General features: G+C 50.0%; 1 protein-coding gene across 5 annotated transcripts in view; it reads right to left on the reverse strand.

Annotated features, from left to right (window-relative positions):
• DLGAP4 (discs large homolog associated protein 4) overlaps positions 1-20,937 on the reverse strand; it is a 118,595-nt gene that overhangs the window by 48,227 nt on the left and 49,431 nt on the right. For all 5 annotated transcript variants that reach the window (XM_006764524.2, XM_006764526.2, XM_015564451.1 and 2 more), the window contains exons 3-6: positions 19,187-19,431; positions 16,681-16,795; positions 13,718-13,768; positions 9,942-10,182 (exon numbers count right to left, since the gene is read on the reverse strand). In XM_006764524.2, coding sequence (XP_006764587.1) covers positions 9,942-10,182; positions 13,718-13,768; positions 16,681-16,795; positions 19,187-19,431 — 652 coding nt within the window. The remainder of the gene's footprint in view (positions 1-9,941; positions 10,183-13,717; positions 13,769-16,680; positions 16,796-19,186; positions 19,432-20,937) is intronic.

Raw genomic sequence — 20,937 nt, forward strand, 5'->3', positions numbered from 1 at the left:
GCGCCCACGTCGGCACGCGCAGGCCTGAGCGCGGGAGGAGGGCTCCGCCCCTCACGCCGCAGCCTAACCGGTTCCAGCTGGAACGCGACGCATGCTCCGTGAGTGAGGTGGCCGGGGTGAGTTCGCATCCGTTTACCACTGCGACACCTCGCCACCACTGGGGGAGACTGAGGCTCAGAGCAAGCGCCCGCGGCGGTCTTGTCACCCCTGTAGGGTCAAACGAGACCTCTAGTACGACCGACTCTACGTCTTAAGTGTTTGTAGTTGTCCCCGCTGCTCCATCCTCACTTTGCTGTCATCATCCCGAGTCCCCCAGGTGGGGTTTAAATCCTGGCTCAGCCTCTGGAGGGCTGTGTGACCTTGAACGTTCGTTCAGCCTCCCTGAGCCTTCGTTTCCTGCTTGACAGTAAAACCTACACCCCACGGTGCCCTGGAGGGCAAGTGCAGTAAGTACCGCCCGAATCCATACGTCACCCTCCTAGCCTCCCGGCCCTCCCGGGTCCTTGCTTCTCCCCAGCCAGTGCCTCCTCCTCACAGCCCTGGCCCGGAGTTGTTTCTCTGCGGGTCTCATCCCCCCGGGCCGCACTGTCTGCCATCCACAGACCCAGCTCCTGCTTCTCAACCTGCCTGGCTGGGTGACCTAGGCAAGTTCCTTCCCTTCTCTGTGCATCTCTGTTCCGAATGTAAAACAGGAAAGGAGGGCATGCAAGGCGGGCTTTGCCTTGTCCCACGGAGCCAGACCCCACAATGGCACAGAAGCAGGGTCTGGGGTCCCCCTCCTCCTTCCCTCTTCTCACACGCTTCTGGATGCTGTGCTCCAGAACCTCAACGCTTTGGAGACAGAAGATGAAGCAGAACAGAAAAGGATCGGAAAGAAAAGGGGAAACAAGAGAGATGTGGGGGTCTTCAATGGCGTTAGGGGCAGAGCCAGCTCCCCCTCCTGGTTCTCCTGTAAGAGACCAGAGGAAGAGCCTTCAAGCTTTCTCTAGGACAGCGGTTCTCAACCGGTGGGTCGCGACCCTTTGGGGGTTGAACAACCCTTTCACAGGGGTCGCCTAAGACCACCGGAAAACATATATATAATAACATGTTGTTTTTGTGGTTAATCACTATGCTTTAATTATGTTCAATTTGTAACAATGAAAATACATCCTGCATATCAGATATTTACATGATGATTCATAACAGTAGCAAAATTACAGTTATGAAGTAGCAACGAAAATAATTTTATGGTTGGGGGTCACCACAACATGAGGAACTGTATTAAAGGGTCGCAGCATTAGGAAGTTTGAGAACCACTGCTCTTAGGAGCTCAGAACAGCCCAGTGTGCCCTTGCTGTGACCCCCACTGGTGCCCTAGCAGGACCACAGGTCCCTTGTGCTGCAGCATCAACTCTTCCCTGAAGAACAGCAAGTAGCAGTGGTGGAATTCCACAACAGAAATAACAAAACAGAAGCTGGATCAAAAAGAGCACACAGTCCTGGCCCATGTGTCTCAGTGGTTGGGCATCTACCCATGAATCAGGACATGCCTAGGTTGCAGGCTCAATCCCCAGTAGGGGGTGTGCAGGAGACAGCAGATTGATGATTCTCTCTCATCATTTTTTTTTTCCTCTCTCTCCCTTCCTCTCTGAAATAAAAAAAGAAAAGAAAAAAGAAATGCCTCCGGGGGTGGGGGAAAGGAGAAAGAAAGATGTGGTTATACAATAATTTAACTTAGAAAAGGTTCAGTTGGAGGTACACAGGTTTGGGATCATGGGTTATGGAAAAGAAAAGAGTCCTGGAACAGGAACAAGCCCTTATGCTCAGCCTCCTAAAAAGAATTATGTGAATTACAAGGTTTTGTAGGAGCAGATGTAAGAAAAAAAGGCAGCAAAGGAAGAAGAAAGGGGAATAGCCTAGGACAGTGGTCGGCAAACTGCGGCTCATGAGCCACATGCAGCTCTTTGGCCCCTTGAGTGTGGCTCTTCCACAAAATACCTACTTCTGAGCATGGGCCACGAAGTTTCTATCGCACTGTACGTGCACACCCGCACATGGTATTTTGTGGAAGAGTCACACTCAAGGGGCCAAGGAGCCGCATGTGGCTTGCGAGCTGTAGTTTGCCGACCACTGGCCTAGGACACAGATATTTTCAAGAAAAAGAAGAGGAAAGGGCAGAAAGGCAGGAAATACAAATAGAAGAAATCAGCTCCCAGTTTTTTTCAAGTGGATGAAATGGAGAGGTTGGAAAACTCACAAATGGGACATTGATTCTGACTCAAATTGATATAAAAAAATAAATGTTTTCCAATTGGATAAATCAAGTGCTCCAAATACTGAAATTGGGCCCCTAGAAGACTTCCAGACTATTCTTATTTATTTCATAGACTGCTTTTTTATTTTAGGAAAAAAATAAAGATAATTCAGCTCAGCCAGTGTGGCTCAGTGGTTGAGCCTCCACCCATGAATCAGGAGGTCATAGTTTGATTCCTGGTCAGGGCACAAACCCAGATTGCAGGCTCGATCCCCAGTGGGGAGTACAAGAGGCAGCTGATCGGTGATGTTCCTCTCTCATCGATGTTTCTCTCTACCCCTCTCCCTTCCCCTCTCTCTAAAAATCAATAAAAACATTTTTAAAAAAGATAAAATTTCTGGTTGCTTGAAGGATCTGTTTTAATGGTGATAAACCATGTTGGGCCAATCACAGTGCGAATATAAAGTAAACCTATTGAAAAGAATGTCTCATATTCTCCAGCATGTTCCATTCAAGTTTCACTTTCAACTGGTGTTTTATATATTTCCTCATAATAGGATTTTTCATAAATTTACTGTTTTGTAAGTGCTAATAATTAGCTTTAACATGCCACTTAATTTTCTAAAATGATTTAATATTACTATATCACGAAAGAACTAAGAATGTGATCATCAGTTATTTTGTGGGAAAAGCAGTTTCAGTTTTCAATCTCAAGTGTATAAAATCTATTTCATAGGAAATTATGTAAATAAAATATAATTTTTATGGTTAAAAAAAAAGGAGAAAAGAATCATACCGAAGACAATACAGTGTTTCAGACACCACTGTCCTGGTTTTTGCTTAAAGGCATATTAATAACAAAAGCAACTGGGGGTTATTGGGCCAGGCACAGTCCTAAGACTTTGAAAATTTAAGTTTACTCGTCCTATGCTGCACGTGTACTATTCACTTAGTGTTTATCTGATGCAACCTGCCCGTGTTGCCTGATAATTCTCCCTGAAACTCTGTGGCCACACTGTACCTCTTTATCAGGACTTGAGTGCCCCCCCCGCCCCCCAGGATAATAGCAAACTCAAGTCAGTGGAAAACACCTGCTTGACCTACTAACTGGGTGACCGTGACTTCACACTCACCTTTTCTAGGCTGCAGTTTCTTTGTAAAGTATCAGTAAATGTGTATGTGCATGTGTATGTGAGAGAGGTTAACTGGGTTAAATCTGGAATGTCAGATATGTGCAACTGTCCTGGCTACGGCAGACACCACTAATCGATGGCAGCACACTTCTCTGCTGAACTAAATCTCAGCCCTGAGCTCCAGGGATCAGAGATGACATGAGTTGAAGTCTATTTTGCATCTCTGAACAAGTCTGTCTTTGAGGTCCTCTCGGCACTGACACTCTGGCGGATGGAGTGTCCAGTCTGACAGGAGCCTGTGGTGTAATAACAGTTTTGTGGAGGGCTAGACCTAGGACAATACTAGAAGACAAGGCTGACTGAAGGGTTGACTGCTTCCTGGAATGTAGTCAGCCTCCCTTCCTGTGTCTATGGAGGAGGAGTGAATCAGAGAAGAAACTGGGAGAGTTCAACAGGGGTGAGGGGAGGGAGGGGGGAACAAAGAAGGGAGGACAGAACATTCTGTGACATGGATAGGAGATATTCAAGGATCCTCAAACCCAATTTCCACAATATAGATGGAGAATTTGAGGCACAGGGAGGGGCTGGGGCCCGCCCAGAGTGACACAGCAGAGCTAAAACTAGAACTTACAGCCCCTGAGCAAGGGTGTTGCCCAGGGCAGGAGCACCCAGCGCAGCCTACAGCCTCAAGCACTGCCAGGGAGTGACCCCTAGTGTGTGTGTGTGTGTGTGTGTGTGTGTGCATCTGTATGGGTATGTGTACACATGTGTGCACATGTGTAGGGGCAGAGAATGCAGTTGGCAGGAGCTGGGGGTGCCACCCAGCAGCCTACCACGACCACACTTGGGGTGATGTCACAGCCTCCCTTGTGATTCAGTAGGAGTGGGAGAGACACAAAGGGAGGCTGGTGGGAGGGGAGGGCCAGAAACTGTGAGGGAAGAAAGGGATAGAGGGTGCAGGGAGAGAAAGAGCTGAGGGAGACAGACCAGAAGGCTGAGCTGGTGGAGAGAGAGAGATGGGGAGAGGGATGGGAGGGGGAGCTAGAAGAAAGGGATGGAGGAAGGGAGAGAGGAGAGGAGAATGAGCACTAATGGAAGATGGGCAGAGGGAAAGAAGGGAAGGAGTGGAGGGGGGTTTTCTTTGTTCTTTATTTTCTCAGAGGCAGAGAGAGAGGAGGCAGGATTAGGCAGACTGAGGGGTGATGAACCCCTGTGGCCTCTCCCAGGTAGGTTCTTTGGCTGGGAAGGGGCATGTATAGGCAGCCAAGCTGCTGCTTTCCCCACCATCCCAGCTGGAGCTGACCCAGCCTGCCAGTCACCTGCCAGAGCTATTTTTGGAATGTGGAATCTGGGTCAGAAAGGGGGAGGGAGGGAAGGGGTGACAGTGGCATTGGCAGCTGGGAAGCTGGCCAGTTCTGAGGAGGTGGGTGGGCACTCCATGTCGTGCCCATGGCCACTCCCCAGGGGTCCACCCTCTCAGGCTCTCACTGTCTCATTACACCGACCCCACCCCACTACATCTATCTGCCCGCCTGCATATGTGCCCATGTGAAAGTGACAAAGAGCTTTCATGCCCTCAGCAGGTGGTGGTGGTGGTGGGGCCCAGACTGCTCACTCCTTGGAGACAGATGCTAAGGAAAGGGGGCAGCCTTCTGACCAATGTGGCCCCTGAGGGGAGACAGTGGCTGAATAGGATGTGCCTGTGTGTTTCTATATGGAGAGAGGTGATTATGGGCAGGACTGTGCAAGTTTTACACTGATTAAGGATGCCACATAGAAGGGGGTGTGCTGTTCACAATAAAGACATAATTAAATTATATACTTATTATGACAAGTTTCTAGCAGATGGCATTAACGGGTCTTATTCTGAAAAAAACTGTACATCATGACAATTTTTCAAGAGATGGCAGTTAAGTGTCTGGTGGTGGCGGGGGCACTCTTTACTAACCCAGCACACAAAGGTACCGTATGGACCAGCTGCAGCTCCGGGCACAGATCTGAAAATATGGTGGCTTTGGTTTTCCTTGTGAGGGAGATGAGTTTTGTGAGCATGAGGGGATTGCAGGTGGAGGAGAGAGAAGCCACTGTGGAGACCTGGAGGGAGGGCTGACCAGGGAAATGTAGGCGGTGAAATTATTTGGTGGCTCAAATCTGCTAGAGGCATGATGTCCTTATAGGTGAGAAGGTGTCATGAGCCTTAGAGACACACATGTATGTGTGTGTGCAGATGTATGTAGGTATGTGTACATATGAGAATATCAGTGTGCATGTGTTTTTATTTACATTTTCATATCATATAGAGGTCTAAGGGTACAAAACGATATATATGCCTGTAAGTAGGTGCACATGTGCACACATGTCTGGGTAGGTGTAAGATGTTGTTACATGATACCTTCTTGAGTGTTTTGGTTTGGGCTAAAATCCCAAATGAGAATAATCAAAGCTCCATAACCCTACACATAAGCCAGATGCTGAATCATCCATGAGGGCTGTGCTGAGAAGGCGGGCTATGACTGATTGAAATTTTGGCCTCAATTCCCAATCCTTTCCTGAATTCATACCTTTTGCCATGTAACTGCAGCTTCTCCCACAAAAGGTGGGACATGTTTCCCTGGACCTTGGCCTTGGACTAATATGAGTTACGTTAACCAACCAAATATGAGTAGGTGTGAAAGAGAATTGAAATATGCTTGCAAAGTGGGGTTTTCCCTTTTATACGTCTGCCACCACCATGACAAGAGCATGCCCTGGCTAGGGTAGTGATTCTAGGGGCACCCTTTAGTTCCAGGAGGAGAATGTAGGACATGCAGAACAGAACCAGACAACTTGAACACTTACGAATGAGAAAAAATGTGTATTACTGTGTGCCACTGAAAAAGCATGCTTATTACACAGCGTTATTGTGATAATAGCTGACAGATACAGAAATTGGTACCAGGAGTAGGGTGTATTAGCAACAAAAGTATGTAGCATTGGCACTGAGACCAAGTGGTGAGTAGTACGTAAAATGTTACAGTAGGCTTGAAAAAAAGGTAACCCATATCATGTAGAGATGAAATGCTTGGTAACACTGTCAATCTACAGTAACTTGAAGAAAGTACATAGATTTGGGCAAGGTTGGTTCCGGGCAAAACATTGAAAGCAAAAGCTGGCTCCTTTGGGTGCATTTGATAACGTTGTATAAGAAAGAAAATCCATAAAAGGACTAAAGAGTGTGTAGAGGGGATATAGAAGGCCCAGAACTTGCTGAGTTGGAAAAGAAATCTGTTAACTCCAGCCTCTCTTGCTAGTAAGTCATTCTCAAATTAAGATACAAATGAAACCAAGGGCAAAGGACAAAGATCGAACGAAGGTGATGGCCGGTTAAGATACAGCGGGTGGCCCAGATCAAATCAAGGGTGTGGTTGTAACATCTTATATTAATACTCTAAAATATTAAGATGCTCTAGTGGATGCTCTTAGCTGCTCAAAAGGGCTTCCAGAAAGCTAAAAGGAGTTGGCCTGATGTACCAAAGTAGTCATAATTGAATCTAGAAAGACTGGCATGACTCAAAAATAATTGTGGGTGTGCTTTTGGCACAAGGAGTTAAGTGGAAGCAAATACATAGGAAACCCATAAAATGTTTGAGATAGGTGTGCAGCCAAAACTATGATCAGCTTAGGCAGAAGGGACCGAGACCATTCTAGGTGTAAAAAGACATCTGGGTCCCTAACTCCCTTTAGGGAGAAAGCAGGCTAAGAAAGTTGTTCAGCTGCCTAAAGAGCACATTTTTCAATGTTCTCTTCAGAAGTGGCCAAAAAGGCAAACAGAACAGGAAAGGCTTTCAGAGAGCAGAACCGAGAGCTGCTGAGAACAATGGGTTAGGGAATCAACCCCCGTGGTACAGCGTGGGCCTCATCAAGGTAACTTCCTATCCTAGAGTATTCGTCCAACATTTGCCCAGAAGAACTTCAGAACTGCCAGGGATCAGTAAGTTTCTGAATTCCTTTTCTCTTTCTTTTGTGAACAGGAGTGTGAATTGCAGTTATCTTGTCTCTATTTCACCAATGTATGCTGGATGTGTGGAGAGTTACAGGTAGGAGGTGGACAACTGTCTCTTTAGATTTTAGGTCACTCAATCAAGAGGAGTCACATCCAGACCTGACATAAGCCATGAGATCTTGGTGTTACGATTGGATGAAACTCGGGGGTGGGTGGGTGGTAGTCTTGAGGATAAACGTATTTTCTAAGTCAATATGGCCAAGAGAGTGGACTGTAGTAGATTAATTATTGACCCTGATTCTTCACTCCTTTGTCGTGTAAATACTGTTTCTGACACAAAGGTGGGAGGTACTTTTCCATCCCTTGTCTTTGAACTCAGTCATATGACTTACTTTAGCCAATAGCATTTTGGCAAATATTATACAAGCAGGGGCCTTGAAATGTGCATGTATAGCTAGGCTTGCTCTCTAGTGCTCCTGCCATCACCACGAGAATATGCCCTGGGGAGGCCCCTGATCACAGGAGGACCCTTCAGCCACAGAAGCAGAGCTGTCCCAGTTAATTCACAAACTTGGGAGCAAGAAATAAATGTTAACTGTTGTATCATACCGATTTTGTGGTTGGTTGTTATACAGTACTACTCTAGCAATAGCCCCCCTAGATCTGCCCCCCTGCAATTCAGAAACCCAAATAGTTCTGAGACATGTAGCCTATCATCCATCCTCAGCTCGTTCATGAATGGAGTGGGGCGATATTAGTGAATGAGGGTTTATTTGAAGAAAATTGCTAGGGTGCTATATGTCCCCCCAGGCCCACTTTGTACTTAGAGAATTTCTCATGGGCCCGATGACGTAGGAAATCTGATTGTGTACCTGAGGCTCCTATGGGGACTGTAGAGGACTGGAAGAGCCTTGCAGGGATCCCCTGGATTTGAAGGCCATAGGACCTTGGCCTTTAGAGGTCACTTGCTTGTAGACCTCCAAAATAGAATGGCTGGCAGGGCTACCTATGTGTGACAGCAGTTCTAGAAGGAAGGCTGTACTTTCAGAGCAGACCAATCCATACTCTCAGAGTGCTGCAAGGCAAAGGCCTCATTTCACATGGGTTATGTGGGAGCCAAGGAAGAAAGCAGGGCGGGAGCTGTCTTCAGAGAATTCTGCCCAAGTGGCTGCCTGGCAGGGCCAGATCCCCTAGCAAAAAGAGGCTGAGTGGGGAGGAGGGGGACCACTGGATGGAGAAACAGTGGGCTGGAGGGACATCGCCCATGTCAGAAAAGAAGGCACCATGTGGCTCTGCAGGATAGGAGAAACTCCAAAAGCACCACATAGGAGAAAGAGCCAGCATACAGCATCTGCACTAGCTACCTCGCCCTCCCACCTGGAGGGACCAGAAACGGCCACTGGAGAACAAGGAACAGAGAAGACATTGACTACCACGCCCAGCTGCAGGTGCACGAGATGCTGAGGTAGACAAGTTTGAATGAGACCAGACTGAGCTCTTAATACCTGCAAAGGAGACTGTTCCTTAAGGTTTAAAAGTGGCTGGAGAGAGCTCAAGGATCTGCCCATGCATCACCCAGGCAATAGGTAAACAAAGTGGATTCTTGCTCTGCCCCCCTGAAAAGACCAGTTCGTTCAGTCAACAAGGTGGCTTCCTGTGTGTAGACTATCCACAGGATCCAGGTTCATTTATGAACATCAAACACCAATTAAGTACTTGAAACAGCTATCTCTCTTTTGACAACAATCCAACACCAGTTGCCTTCAATTGTTAGGAAGCTCAGAGTCCAGCCTGATAACAGCTACCACTTGTCAGCTCCCAGTGCATGCAAGGCCCTGATAAACACTTTCTACACTCAGTCGTAATTTCATCTCCCCAAGGGCCCCCTAGGCTCTGGCTTATGCCCCAATTTACTATTTATAGATGGGGAAACAGGCTCAGGGAGAGAACCAGCTAGCCAGAGTAAGCTCAAAGCTCACTCTACTGAACCAGATACTGTGCTATGATTTTCCTTGGCCTTGATTTTGTTGATTTTCACGGCTTGCTCTGTGACACAGGTTCTCTTCTTACCCTGATCCTGCATGCGTTATCGCCAGAGGATTTAGAACAAGTACCAGGAAGAGTATGAGAGAAACCTGCAAACTCACGCCTTTTGAGAGGCTCAATGCAGATCCCATCCTCTCCCAGAAGGCTCTGCTTTCTCTGGAGGGTCCTGTCCTCCCCACAGGTTTGCATAACGGAACTAATCCAAACAGGCGCCTAGAGCTTCAGTGAGCCCAGCCCACCAGTAGGTGGCTGCTCTGAGTCAGGGTCTTGACAGCCACTGGCAATCAAGTACTTCCCATTAGCTGGGGCCTTCTCCAGCCCCCTCTCCCGGGCCACCAGTGCTGGGAAATGCCGCTGTGACCCCCCATTTGAGCACCAATTCGCCAGTTGGTGAGTAGTTCAGCCCCCAGGCCTCCTGCTTTTGCTCCTAATCATCCCTCCAATCCTGGCCAGCCCACCGCGAATTCCTCCCCACCATTTCCCACTGGCTGCCCCTCCCCTAAGCAAAGCAAAACAAAACCCTTCCCCTCAACTCGGTACTCACTCGGAAGCGTGCGACTGTTGCTGAGGCTACTGGTGCTGGGTGGTGGGGAGAGGGACTGCAGGGAGACACTGTCCTCCTCCTGCGAGCAGCCCGCCTGGATGGCGCGCAGGTAGCTGTGGCTACGGGAGCGGAAGTAGCTCGGCAGCGGCAAGTCAAGCGCCTCCGCCGCTGTCGACTCTGCTTCGCTGCAGGCCGACTCGCAGGCCGCCTCATACTGGTCGCTCAGATCCGCCTCCCGTACCTGTCCAGGCAAAGGCAGGCGTCAGGGGCCAGCTCTGCTCACCCAGGGCCGGGCTACTCAGGTGCTGGGCTGTGGAGTCTGTGGGGCCGCAACCCAGCCCACCTCCCCTCCCCCTCCCATCTCAGAATGGGATGAGCAGATGAGCCCTTGGAAATACACAGCCCTTCTCGCTTCTGGCCTCATTTTCCCCATCTCTACAATGGAGGAGAAACTGTTAAGGATAGTTTCCAGGATATTAACTAGATTATACCTGTGTGTCCACACTGATGGACTGATAGATTTTGCGGCCACATATAAATTTAGTGGGGGAATGTATGCTATAATAAATGTTGTTTTTGTTTGTTTTTTTAAAATATATTTTATTGATTTTTTTACAGAGAGAAAGGGAGAGGGATAGTGAGCCAGAAACATCGATGAGAGAGAAGCATCGATCAGCTACCTCCTGCACACCCTCCACTGGGGACGTGCCGCAACCAAGGTACTGCCCTTGACTGGAATCGAACCTGGGACCTTTCAGTCCGCAGGCCGACGCTCCATCCAGTGAGCCAAACTGGCCAGGGCTAAACTGTGTTTTTTAAAAAATATTTTTATTGATTCCAGGGAGGAAGGGAAAGGGAGAGATAGAAACATCAATGATGACAGAGAATCATTGACCCACTGCCTCCTGCACGCCCCAACTGGGGATCGAGCCCGCAACCCGGGCATGTGCCCTTGACCGGAATTGAGCCCAGGACCCCTTAGTCGGCTGTCTGACGCTCTATCCACTGAGCCAAACCAGCTAGGGCTATAATCAGTTATTAATGTCTGCTCGGAATGCTGGAGTGAGGGGTGCCAATAGGTGTGCTAGATATTTACTATCTTAAAATTTATAGATATTTACCATCTATAAAATAGGCGCTAATTACAGACCAAATTTTATAGGATTGTTATCAAGATTAATGAGATAACTCATACCATATGCAGTGAGGGGAAGACACTTACCAGGGGAACCCAGTGAGTAAGTGCAGAATCAAACACTCCAAATGCATATTTAAGGAAGATTAATCCAGACCTGGCCTACAGAGTGGATATTGGGGAGGGGTCTGGAATGGAGGGAGAGGCCAGAGATGAAACTGCTGGGAGAGTCTCTTGAGAGAACTTAAGACCAGACCAGGGTAGTGGCAGTGAGGACAGATTAGTGATGCCTGCCATGGGCAGTGTGGAGAATTCCAGAATGGCTGCTATTTGCCTTCTCATATCTAATTCAATCTCACCTAGATGGCTTCTAAGTGTTCTTCCAAAGATGACTGATGAAGATCCTACAAATCTGCAGCTGGGAGGTGTGAGCACAGAGGGTCCTCACCATACATACACTCTCCAAGGGTTCTAGAAGCATCTGCCTGACTCATGTTTTGGGTCATGTTGGTAACTGGGGATCACAGACTATAAGCTGAGGAGTCAGCTGGCCAAAAAGAGACACTGGATAGAGGTCCTGGGGGAGGCCTGGGGCTACGAGGGAGGGAAGCCCATGACTGAGCACCATGTGAAGGGAAGGATGGAGATGGGCCTGGGCCAGCTCTGCTCTGCACCAGGCTGTGTGATCTCAGGCCATCCCTATCCTCTGGGTCAGTGTTTCTCCATCTAAATGAAATGAAATGCCTGTGTACTTGTCTGACTGCGTCAAGTAAAATGACATCGCCCAATTGCAAGCATATGTTTGGAAAGGTCTAAAGCTGTTACAGTAGTAACCATGAGTGGCTATTTAGGTTTAAATTAATTAAAATTAAATAAAAAATTCATTTCCTTATTCACATTTCACTTGCTCATGCTACCTTATTGGAGAGCATAGGTTACAGAACAATCCTATCACTGCAGAAAGTTCTTCTGGGTCGTGCTGATAAATTAAAAGGCAGTGTGGCATATTCAAAATGCAGGAGCTAGTAAAGAGATAGGTGTTTATCTTCCAACGCCGCCACCTGAGATATACTGAGAGGCCCTTGTGACTGCCAAGGGCAATGAGGTCTTGCTTTGGAATTTCACAGTAATGGCTCAGCTCTGGAACTAGACTGCCAGAGTTTCAATCCCTGGTTCATAATTTCCTCACAATACGAAGGTGGGCAAGTCATTTAACTGTTCAGTGCTTCAGTTTCCCCGTCTATCAAATGGAGGCTAATACTGCTTTCAGCCTTTTGGCTAAGATCAAGGGTATAACATGGGGACTAGTTATACACCAAATTTCATAGGATTGTTATCAAGATTAAGTGATATAATTAATATCATGGATTTAGAATAGTGTCTGGGAGAGTAAGCACCTGTTAACCTGTACTTAGTATCATGGGAAGCTCTGTGGGGTGAGTGCAAGGGTTTGTAAGTGTTGGTTAAGATGCTTGCAAGCTCTGGCGGGGTGCAGGGGTCACCTGGTCAGTGCTGGGGGCATGTGTATCACTGAGGACACATTGTGTGCAGGGAACTGCCCTGTGGGTTGCCTGGCCTACTGTGGACTCCCAAAGACCTTTGAGGATAATGTGACATCGGGGCGGGAGGCACATAAGGCATCCATGTCTGGCATTAGGCAATATGGGGCCCAGTCCTAGTTAGTTCTGCCTCTGTAGAATGTGGCCTTAGACAAGTCCCTTGCCTACTCCTGGACACAATGAGGGGTTGAGCTCAGAGCACCTTTCCTGCTCTAGTTTCTGGTCTTGGGGCTTGGAGGAGGAGAGGGTCAATAGGTGGGGGTAGGAGAGGGCCACTTCCAGGGGCAGGATGAGTGTGCTTGGGAGGGAAGCACCCTTACCAAAGACAATACCAGGACTGGCCCCGCCTCCATCAACTTTTGTAAAATTGAAAAGTCTCTGCATTCAGAAAGTCCCAACATCGTTAAAGGCCCCAAAAGGAGAAAAGTTAGGGCATCTTGGGACTGAGGTCAATACCACCAGCCCTCAGGCTGTCCAAATAAAACAGTCTGCCCAGGATTTTCCCCAGTTTGGGGGAGGTGAGGAGGGAGGGAGCCAGAAGACTCAGGGAATGCTTCCCCTTGTCCTGGAGCAGTGATGGCGAACCTATGACACGCGTGTCAGAGGTGACACGCGAACTCATTTTTTTGGTTGATTTTTCTGTTAAATGGCATTTAAATATATAAAATAAATATCAAAAATATAAATCTTTGTTTTACTATGGTTGCAAATATAAAAAAATTTCTATATGTGACACGGCACCAGAGTTAAGTTAGGGTTTTTCAAAAACGCTGACACGCCAAGCTCAAAAGGTTCGCCATCACTGTCCTGGAGTTATATCTTACCCTATTCATAGAACCTCACCCATTCTTTCCTATTCTGGGGAGGAGGGAACAGGTATAGAGAAGTGAAGCAATAGGGCCAAGGAGTGGAAGGTAAAGGCGCCAACATGAGCCTAGACTCCATCTTCATTGGAGGTGGCTTTCCTGGTGCTGGCTCTGCTTTTACCTGCTCAGGCTGGGAGCTAGGACCACCCGATGCCAGGCCTAAGACCCAGCTCTGGATTCTGGGATTGGGGTATGAAAAATGGTAAACATACTGACCTGCTGCTCATGGCCAAACAACTGGGGGATCAGGGAGGCCTGTCCGAAAATCTGCAGAAAGAGAAGGGGAGGGTTATGGGGAGACCAAGGCTGGGGCTGGGCTTGGTTGTTCAGGCTCGGCTGTAATAGAACTTGTGGCTGGCTGGTCTAACCTCCTCCTCAGACTGGCTGTAGCCCAGGTGCTAGGAGGTCTCACTTGGCTTCCTCCAGGGATGGGAGGCTCACTCCTTCAGGGGATTTGTAATGTGCTGTTTACACATCTTTCTCTTGGTCTGGCCCCTGGCACCATGGATGCCCTGTCTGCTGCCTCTTACCTGGCAGGCATCCCCCAGGATCTGTAGTTTAGGGACAGAGCCCAGAGCCTTCTCTTCCCTGGTGAGGGCCTGCACAGTCCAATGCCTGGTGGGACAAGCTCTCTCGGGCAGGAATCAAGGCTGCAGAGACACAGCTTAGAGCTGACAAATCTCTGACTTTGGCTCAGGTCGCTCAAGCTTCTGGGGATGAATATTTGGGGGTTCAGAGGACCCTATGCTAGGACAGAGCTGGGGCTAGTCAGGGGGTAATAGGAGAGACCTGCTGGGGTTCCCAGCCTGGCTGATATCTTGTGCCTTTTTGTATAGCTAAAGGACAAAAATGTTCCAAGTGCCAGGGCCAGGCAGGGGATGAAGATGAGTGTGTGAGAGAGACAGACAGACCCAGAGAGAAACGTGGAAATGAAACACACTAGAGTCAGAGAAAAATGTGAATGAGGTGAGAGAAAAACAGAGGGCGACAGGTACAGACAGGAAGACTGAGAGCCGAGAGAAGAGAACATGATAGGATGGGAGAGACAGGGAGGGAAGCTGTCCATCCAGCACACACCTGCATGCCCTGTGCCCCGTACTGGGGACACTGTGGGGAACAAGCAGGGCCCTCACTTTTAGGAAGCTCTCAGTCTTAAGAGTGAGACAGATATTAAGTAAAGAAGTAAACAAATGTAATTCTAGATCGTGGTAAGTGCTGCTAAGAAAATGAAGCACTTTACACGAGAGGGCAGCTACTTTACACAAGAGGGCAGGCCCCTCTGAGGAGGTGACATTTGAGCCAAGACCTGAAATGCAAGGAAGAGTCAGCCATGCAAAGATTTGAGAGGAGAGTGCTCCTGGTAGAGGGAATAGCAAATGCAGTGACCTGGGCAGGGATAAGATGTGTAAGGAGCAGAGAGGAGGCCAGTGTGGACGGAGCAGGGTGAGTCACAGAGTAAACTGAGATCATGTCCCAGAGGGAGGCAGGGCCTCGTGGGACCCAGTAAAGACTCTGGCTCTCACCTGGGTGTGGTGGGAGCCATGGGAGGGTTTAAGCAGGGGTAGGGTGTGATCTGACTTTAGTCTTTCACTGTATATTTCTTTTGTTTTATTTTTATTGATTTCAGAGAGGAAGGGAGAGGGAGAGAGAGATAAAAACATCAATGATAAAAGAGAATCATTGATTGGCTGCCTCCTGCATGCCCCATACTGGGGATTGAGCCCACAACCTGGGCATGTGCCCTGACTAGGAACCAAACCTGGATCTCCTGGTTCATAGGTCAATGCTTAACCACTGAGCCATGGTGGCCAGGCCACTGTATATGTAATTTTAAAAAATTATTGATTTGAGAGAGAGAGAGAGAGAGAGAGAGAAAGAGAAATATCTATTTGTTTCACTTATTGATACAGTCATAGGTTAACTCTTGAATGTGCTCTTACTGGGGATTGAACCCCAAACCATGGCATATAGGGATGGCATTTTAACTAATGAGTTACCTGGCCAGGGCCTGACTTAAGTCTTTTAAAAGCTCTCCCTGGCCACTGAGACCACAGTGAAGGTGGCAGGCATGGAGGCCAGGACAACTATTAAGGTAAGACTTGGTGGGGCCAGGATGAGGGTGGCAGAGGGTCCCATGTCTGGGATGCTGTACCCCTCCCCACACCTGATGTTAGTCTCCTCGGAGTCTGGGAAAGGTTTGGCCAGACTAGGAATAATGGAGTGTTGGGGAGCTGGTGGTACCAAAGCCTTCTGATTCTAAGCAGTCCATTAGCCTGGGCCATGGGACTGCACACAGAGAGAAGGCTGGGTCCGCACCTGGCTGCCCTCGCTGCCTTGCTGTACCACTACTGGCCGGGGTATGCTCTCTCTGGGCCTTGTCTCCAAGTCCACTCCATGGGGGAAGCCCTCAAGCCTTGGCTAGTCCCACCTTTGCAAACTCTAAAGTACTGAACACCTGGTAAGGGCTGGGATCCAGAGGTGGGTATGACGGCTCAGGATTCCTACCCAGCTTTGTCTCCTCCTAGCTGTGTGACCTCACTCTCTGAGTCGCAGTATCCTCATCTTTGAAATGAGGATAAGAATAATAATGCCCCCTCTGGGGGTGGCTGTGAGGGTTCGAGGAGCTGAGAATTAAAAGTGCAGCACCGTATGCTTATTGCTGTTAGTAGTCCAGAGTGGAGAAGCAATTTGTGTGAAGTCACACAGCAAGATAGCGATAAGCACCATAAAGGTAGCGACCCTTTGCTGGGCACTTTATGTTCATTATCTCATTGATTCCTCACGACCTGTTGAAATAGAAATTACCACCCTCTTGTGGTAAATCAGGGAACATGCTCTGGGAAGAAGCGACTTGTTCTGGGTTCCTCTAGTCAGTGACAAGATGGGACCCAAACCCAGGTCTCCAGTTCCCTAACCACAGGGCTCCTGCGTCTACAGCCATGGTGTGGGCCCTCCCTCAGGACCCAGCTTAGGCCATGCAATGTCAGGCCCTGTGACTGCTCACCAGCCACAGGACAGTCAGTGGGACAGAGAGACACACATAGGTAGCTCAGAGAACAGACTAAACAGAAGCACAATGCAGATCACTCAACCGGGGTTGGGCATTGATGTGTGTCCCCCTGGGTGAGAGGTGGGCTCTGTCTGCCAAGCACACTGTCCTGGCTGCCCACCACCCTCACCTGGCTGATGCAGCTGGAGTCGTTGAGGCTGTCGCTGATGGGGTTGTAGTCTTCCTCCCAGCTCGGACACTTGGAGGGCAGCAGCATGTCCACGGAATCCAGGCGGTCCAGACTCCTGGTGGGGGTGGGGAGCAGACAGGGCTCAGCTCACCCACTGTTCAGCCTGGGAAACTGAAGCTCAGAGGGGGAAAGACTAGCCAAGGTCATCAAATGGCAGAGAGAAAAATGGAGGTCACTGCCAGCCCGAGTAATGGTGGTGGTGGTGGTGGTGGTGGTGATGGTTGGGCAGTGAGCAAGGGGAGCACTCCTCGCCTTTGGAGGCCTTGTGAGGCTGGAAGGTGCAGGAGGTACACACTTGTCATGCCTGCTGCAGCCATGAGGTGGCAGCATAAGCTTGCGTTTGACTGTTCCAAACCTGAGGTGGCCCACACCAGCTCAATGCTACAGTCCCCTCCCTTGCAGGTCTGGGGCAATTCCAGGGGCTGGACAGAGGAGGTGGGGGCAAGACCCCACAGCATTGACCTCAGACTAGGGCTGCCCAAAGGGCATCAGTTTCATCAGGATGTTCAGGTGGCTTCCACCAGGTCCCTGAAGACTCACCAATTCTCTCCATGGCCCCTGTTCTTCAATCTTTCTCACATCTACCTGACCCTGCTTCTGCCCCCTCCAACCCCCTCACTGCTCTGGGGACGAGGTCCAAGCAGCCAACAGCTCAGGCTCTTGTTATAGACGGGCTTGAATTGGAGTCCAGCTTCCTCACTGGGTGACCCTGGACAAGTCATCACCCTGGTTTAAGCGTCAGTTTCCTCACCTATTAAGTGGGAATGACACTGTGCGTGCCTGCGGGGCTGTGACGGGGAGGATTCAGTGGTGCGGATTAAAGTGCACTAGGGCAGTAGACTCCAGAGTACAGCAAGTGCTAGCATTATTGATTGATTTCCTCTTATTCAGGGTTTCTGCCCTGGCCCTAACCACCTCTCCAACATCAGTGTCCATTGGTCATTCATAGAATTGTGGGGTCTCAGGCCTAAAAGAGGTCTTAGAGATCAGCTAGCTCAGCCCTCTCACTTAAAGATGGGGAAAATGAGGCTCAGAGAGGGACTGACCTGGGACTGGCCAGTAGTGTCCTGAATTTCCACCAGCAGACCATTCCCTGCCTCTGTCCCAGCCAGCGAGACTCCTGGCTTCTCCCCTCACTGCCTAAGTCCTGCTGTCACCTGGCCTGTCTCTCCTCTGTCTCAGTCCTCCCAAACTACCTCCTCCATGAAGCCTGGGTCTACGCCCCCAGTAGCTGGGGAACTAGGGCTAAGCTTGTTTTCTTTAACTCTTCCTAGTCTTTCTTTTGTTTGTTTCTGACTTGCTTCTGTTTTTCTTCCTCAATGGACTTTGAATCCCCTATACCAAGTTTCACCCATTTTGTACTCATTCGATAGACTTTCCATAACTTGCCTCTCATTCTTTTCTGTTCTAATCCCCATGGCGACTTCTGCATGTGAATGCCTCACCTCTTTCTCTAACATTTTAATTGCTGCTTTCTGTGTGCATATGTTTCATTTGTTCACACTTTCACGAACTCTTCCAAGTCTTAAAGCAACAGGATAAGGCTTGAATAGTGGAATTGCAGGCGGGTGATGGGACAGGTGAAGGCTGTCTATCTCTCTTTGACTTCTGGATCCTCCCTCCTTCCCAATCTTGGCGCTCACCCCAGGGGTCCATTACAAAGGGATGGGCAGAGGGGCCTCTGACCTTTCCTGGGCAGTGCTAACGTAAGTGGTGACCTTGGTTCTCCTCGCCTGAAGTACAGTGTTCCCTGGGGCAGGTCCTCTGTGGGAGTGGAGTTCACCTGGGGACGGCACTCCTAAGGACAGAGTTTACCTGGGCCAGTCACTCTAGAGAGGCTTTCCTGGTTTACCAAAGGATGAGGCTCACCTGTGGCCAGAACTTAACTGGGTGGGAAGCGGGGGGGGGGGGGGGGGTGTTTATGAGATGGTTCACCAAATGAAGGGGCTTTCCAAAGTCAACTCATCCAAGTGCAAGGGCCAACCTAAGGACGGGCATCTCAGGAAGGAGGCTAATGTGAAGGCGGGGTCACCTAGCGTAGGTGAACCGTTTGGATGGTTGTGGGCTCGGGTTCATCTGGATCTGAGGCAAGATTCATCTGTGGGGTTGGGCGCTCTGGGGGCAGCCGAAAGGGAGGAAGGAGAGGTTCCCAGGGATGGGGCATAACTGTGAGGGGCTCACCTAGGTGGTAAGGCTTACCTGTGAGCGGGGCTGGTAGGAAGCGTGATGAGGCTTCCCCAGGGGAAGAATTCCTGTGCGGGCAGGGCTCACCTGAAGGGGCGGAGCTCCAATGAAGCCGGGTTAACCTGTGGGTGGGGCCTCCACAGGTGAGAGCTGAGATCTCCTGGGGCCCGATTGGACGTGATGGAGCAGGACTCCTAGGGGCGGGGCTTCGGGGCAGGGCTTGCCCGGGGCGGGGCTCTAGGGGGAGGGACTGCGCGTTCACCTGCGCGGGTTGCTCTGCTCTCCCAGTGACTGCTGCGTGGCCCTCAGGTAGCTCTGGCGCCGCGCCGCAGTCTTGGGTGAGGGTTTGGGGCTGCCGCCAGAGTCGTCGCTGTCCTCGTCGCCCATGGCCTTGATGTAGCTGCCGCTGCGCATGCGTCGGCAGGGGATGTGGCCCTCCGCTGTGGTGTCCGCATCGTGCGGGGACAGCAGTGCGGTGCTCCACTCGCCGCCACCGCCGCCGGGCACCTGGGGATGGGAGGCACGGCCTCAGTACAGACACTTCCAGGGAAGCGCCAGCCGCTCAGCCTCGGGCTCCCCAGCTCGGAGAGCTCAGCCTTTGGTGCTGGGCACTGCCATGGAAGCAGCCCGGGCTGGGAAGGACAGCTGGGTTCCAGAGCCGGCTCTGCCACAGCTTCTCTATGGGCCGTACATAAAGCAAGTCCCTGCCCATCTACGACCTCAGAGTTCTCCATGGATCTAGGCGCGGTGCCCCAGCAAAACTGCCCAAGGATGTATGCTCACAAAGGCCTCCACCGCAGCTACCTTCCTGAGTAGCCAGTGTTCATCACCTCCCCTGCTATCTCAGAGGGTGGCTTTTGATCCATCCCACTGCACAGATGAGAACAGCAGGCCTGAGGGAGGTCCCCAGACCTGACACCAAGAGCCCCATCCATGATGGCATATCAGTATGGGGGTTGCGTCCTCCAAGCCAATCACAATCCCTCATCCCACAGGTCAGTAAACTGCGGTACTGGAGAGCTGGCTTCCAGGATGGAGCAGCCGCTTGGTAAACTGGGAAAGGGGTTTTACCTTCTGAACCTCGGGCATCCCACCTGTGGAAGGGGTTGTGAAAAGGGCAAGTGAGATCACAGCTGTGAGGCAGTCTTAGTCCACAGTGGTTACAGTGGCAGAAACCAACAGAGGGGAACCCCTCTGTCCTTCTAAGGCCAGGCTCTGCTCCAGGGCTGCACCCACAGCCTACACCCTTCGTTCATCTAATACACACATGTACACGCAGTGGATGTTCACCTCGTGATGAATGAGGATGCATATCTCAGCGCTTACATGCACCTCAGTGCCAGCACAGAGTAAACAGGCCTTGTCCTGTGTACACATCTGAGAGCAAGCATACTTTCCCATACACACCCATCTCACCAAGGATGCACCCTGGTAGCCCCTACATCATGTGTACACCCCTCAACATGTATACAACGGGAACCCGGAGCATACTCACACACCTCACATACATGCTTGCCACCACTGCACCATGGACACATCTCAACATGTGCCCAGATCACCATATCTTTTCCTCAACACATAGGACACACCCTCACTAGGTCTACACTTCACCATGGATGCCCAGGTACGCATATTTCTCAGTGTACACAACATATCCGTCCTTCACTAGATACACAAATGCACACTCCCCCAATCAGCATGGCTGCACAGACACCATGAATACCACATTGCCAGTGGCCAAGTCCCAGCTGAGGGAGGGATGGTCCCTGTCTGGGATTCCCACCCTAGGGGCTCCCTTCAGCCTTCTCAAACCCCTTTCCCCGGCTGACTACCCAGACAGTCACGAGAGCCTGTACATTTTATCCCCAAACCATTTGCTAGTCCAGCCTCCCTACCTCTATCTGTTCCTGGGAACATGGCCTTGTATATTTCTGCTCAAAATGTGTTGCAACCATAGCCCCCACCCATCTCCCTCCCTGTATGCAAGCAGGCAGCACAGCCTCAGGGCCTGCA

Source organism: Myotis davidii, unplaced genomic scaffold (assembly GCF_000327345.1).
Source record: "Myotis davidii unplaced genomic scaffold, ASM32734v1 scaffold38, whole genome shotgun sequence".
NCBI lineage: Eukaryota > Metazoa > Chordata > Mammalia > Chiroptera > Vespertilionidae > Myotis > Myotis davidii.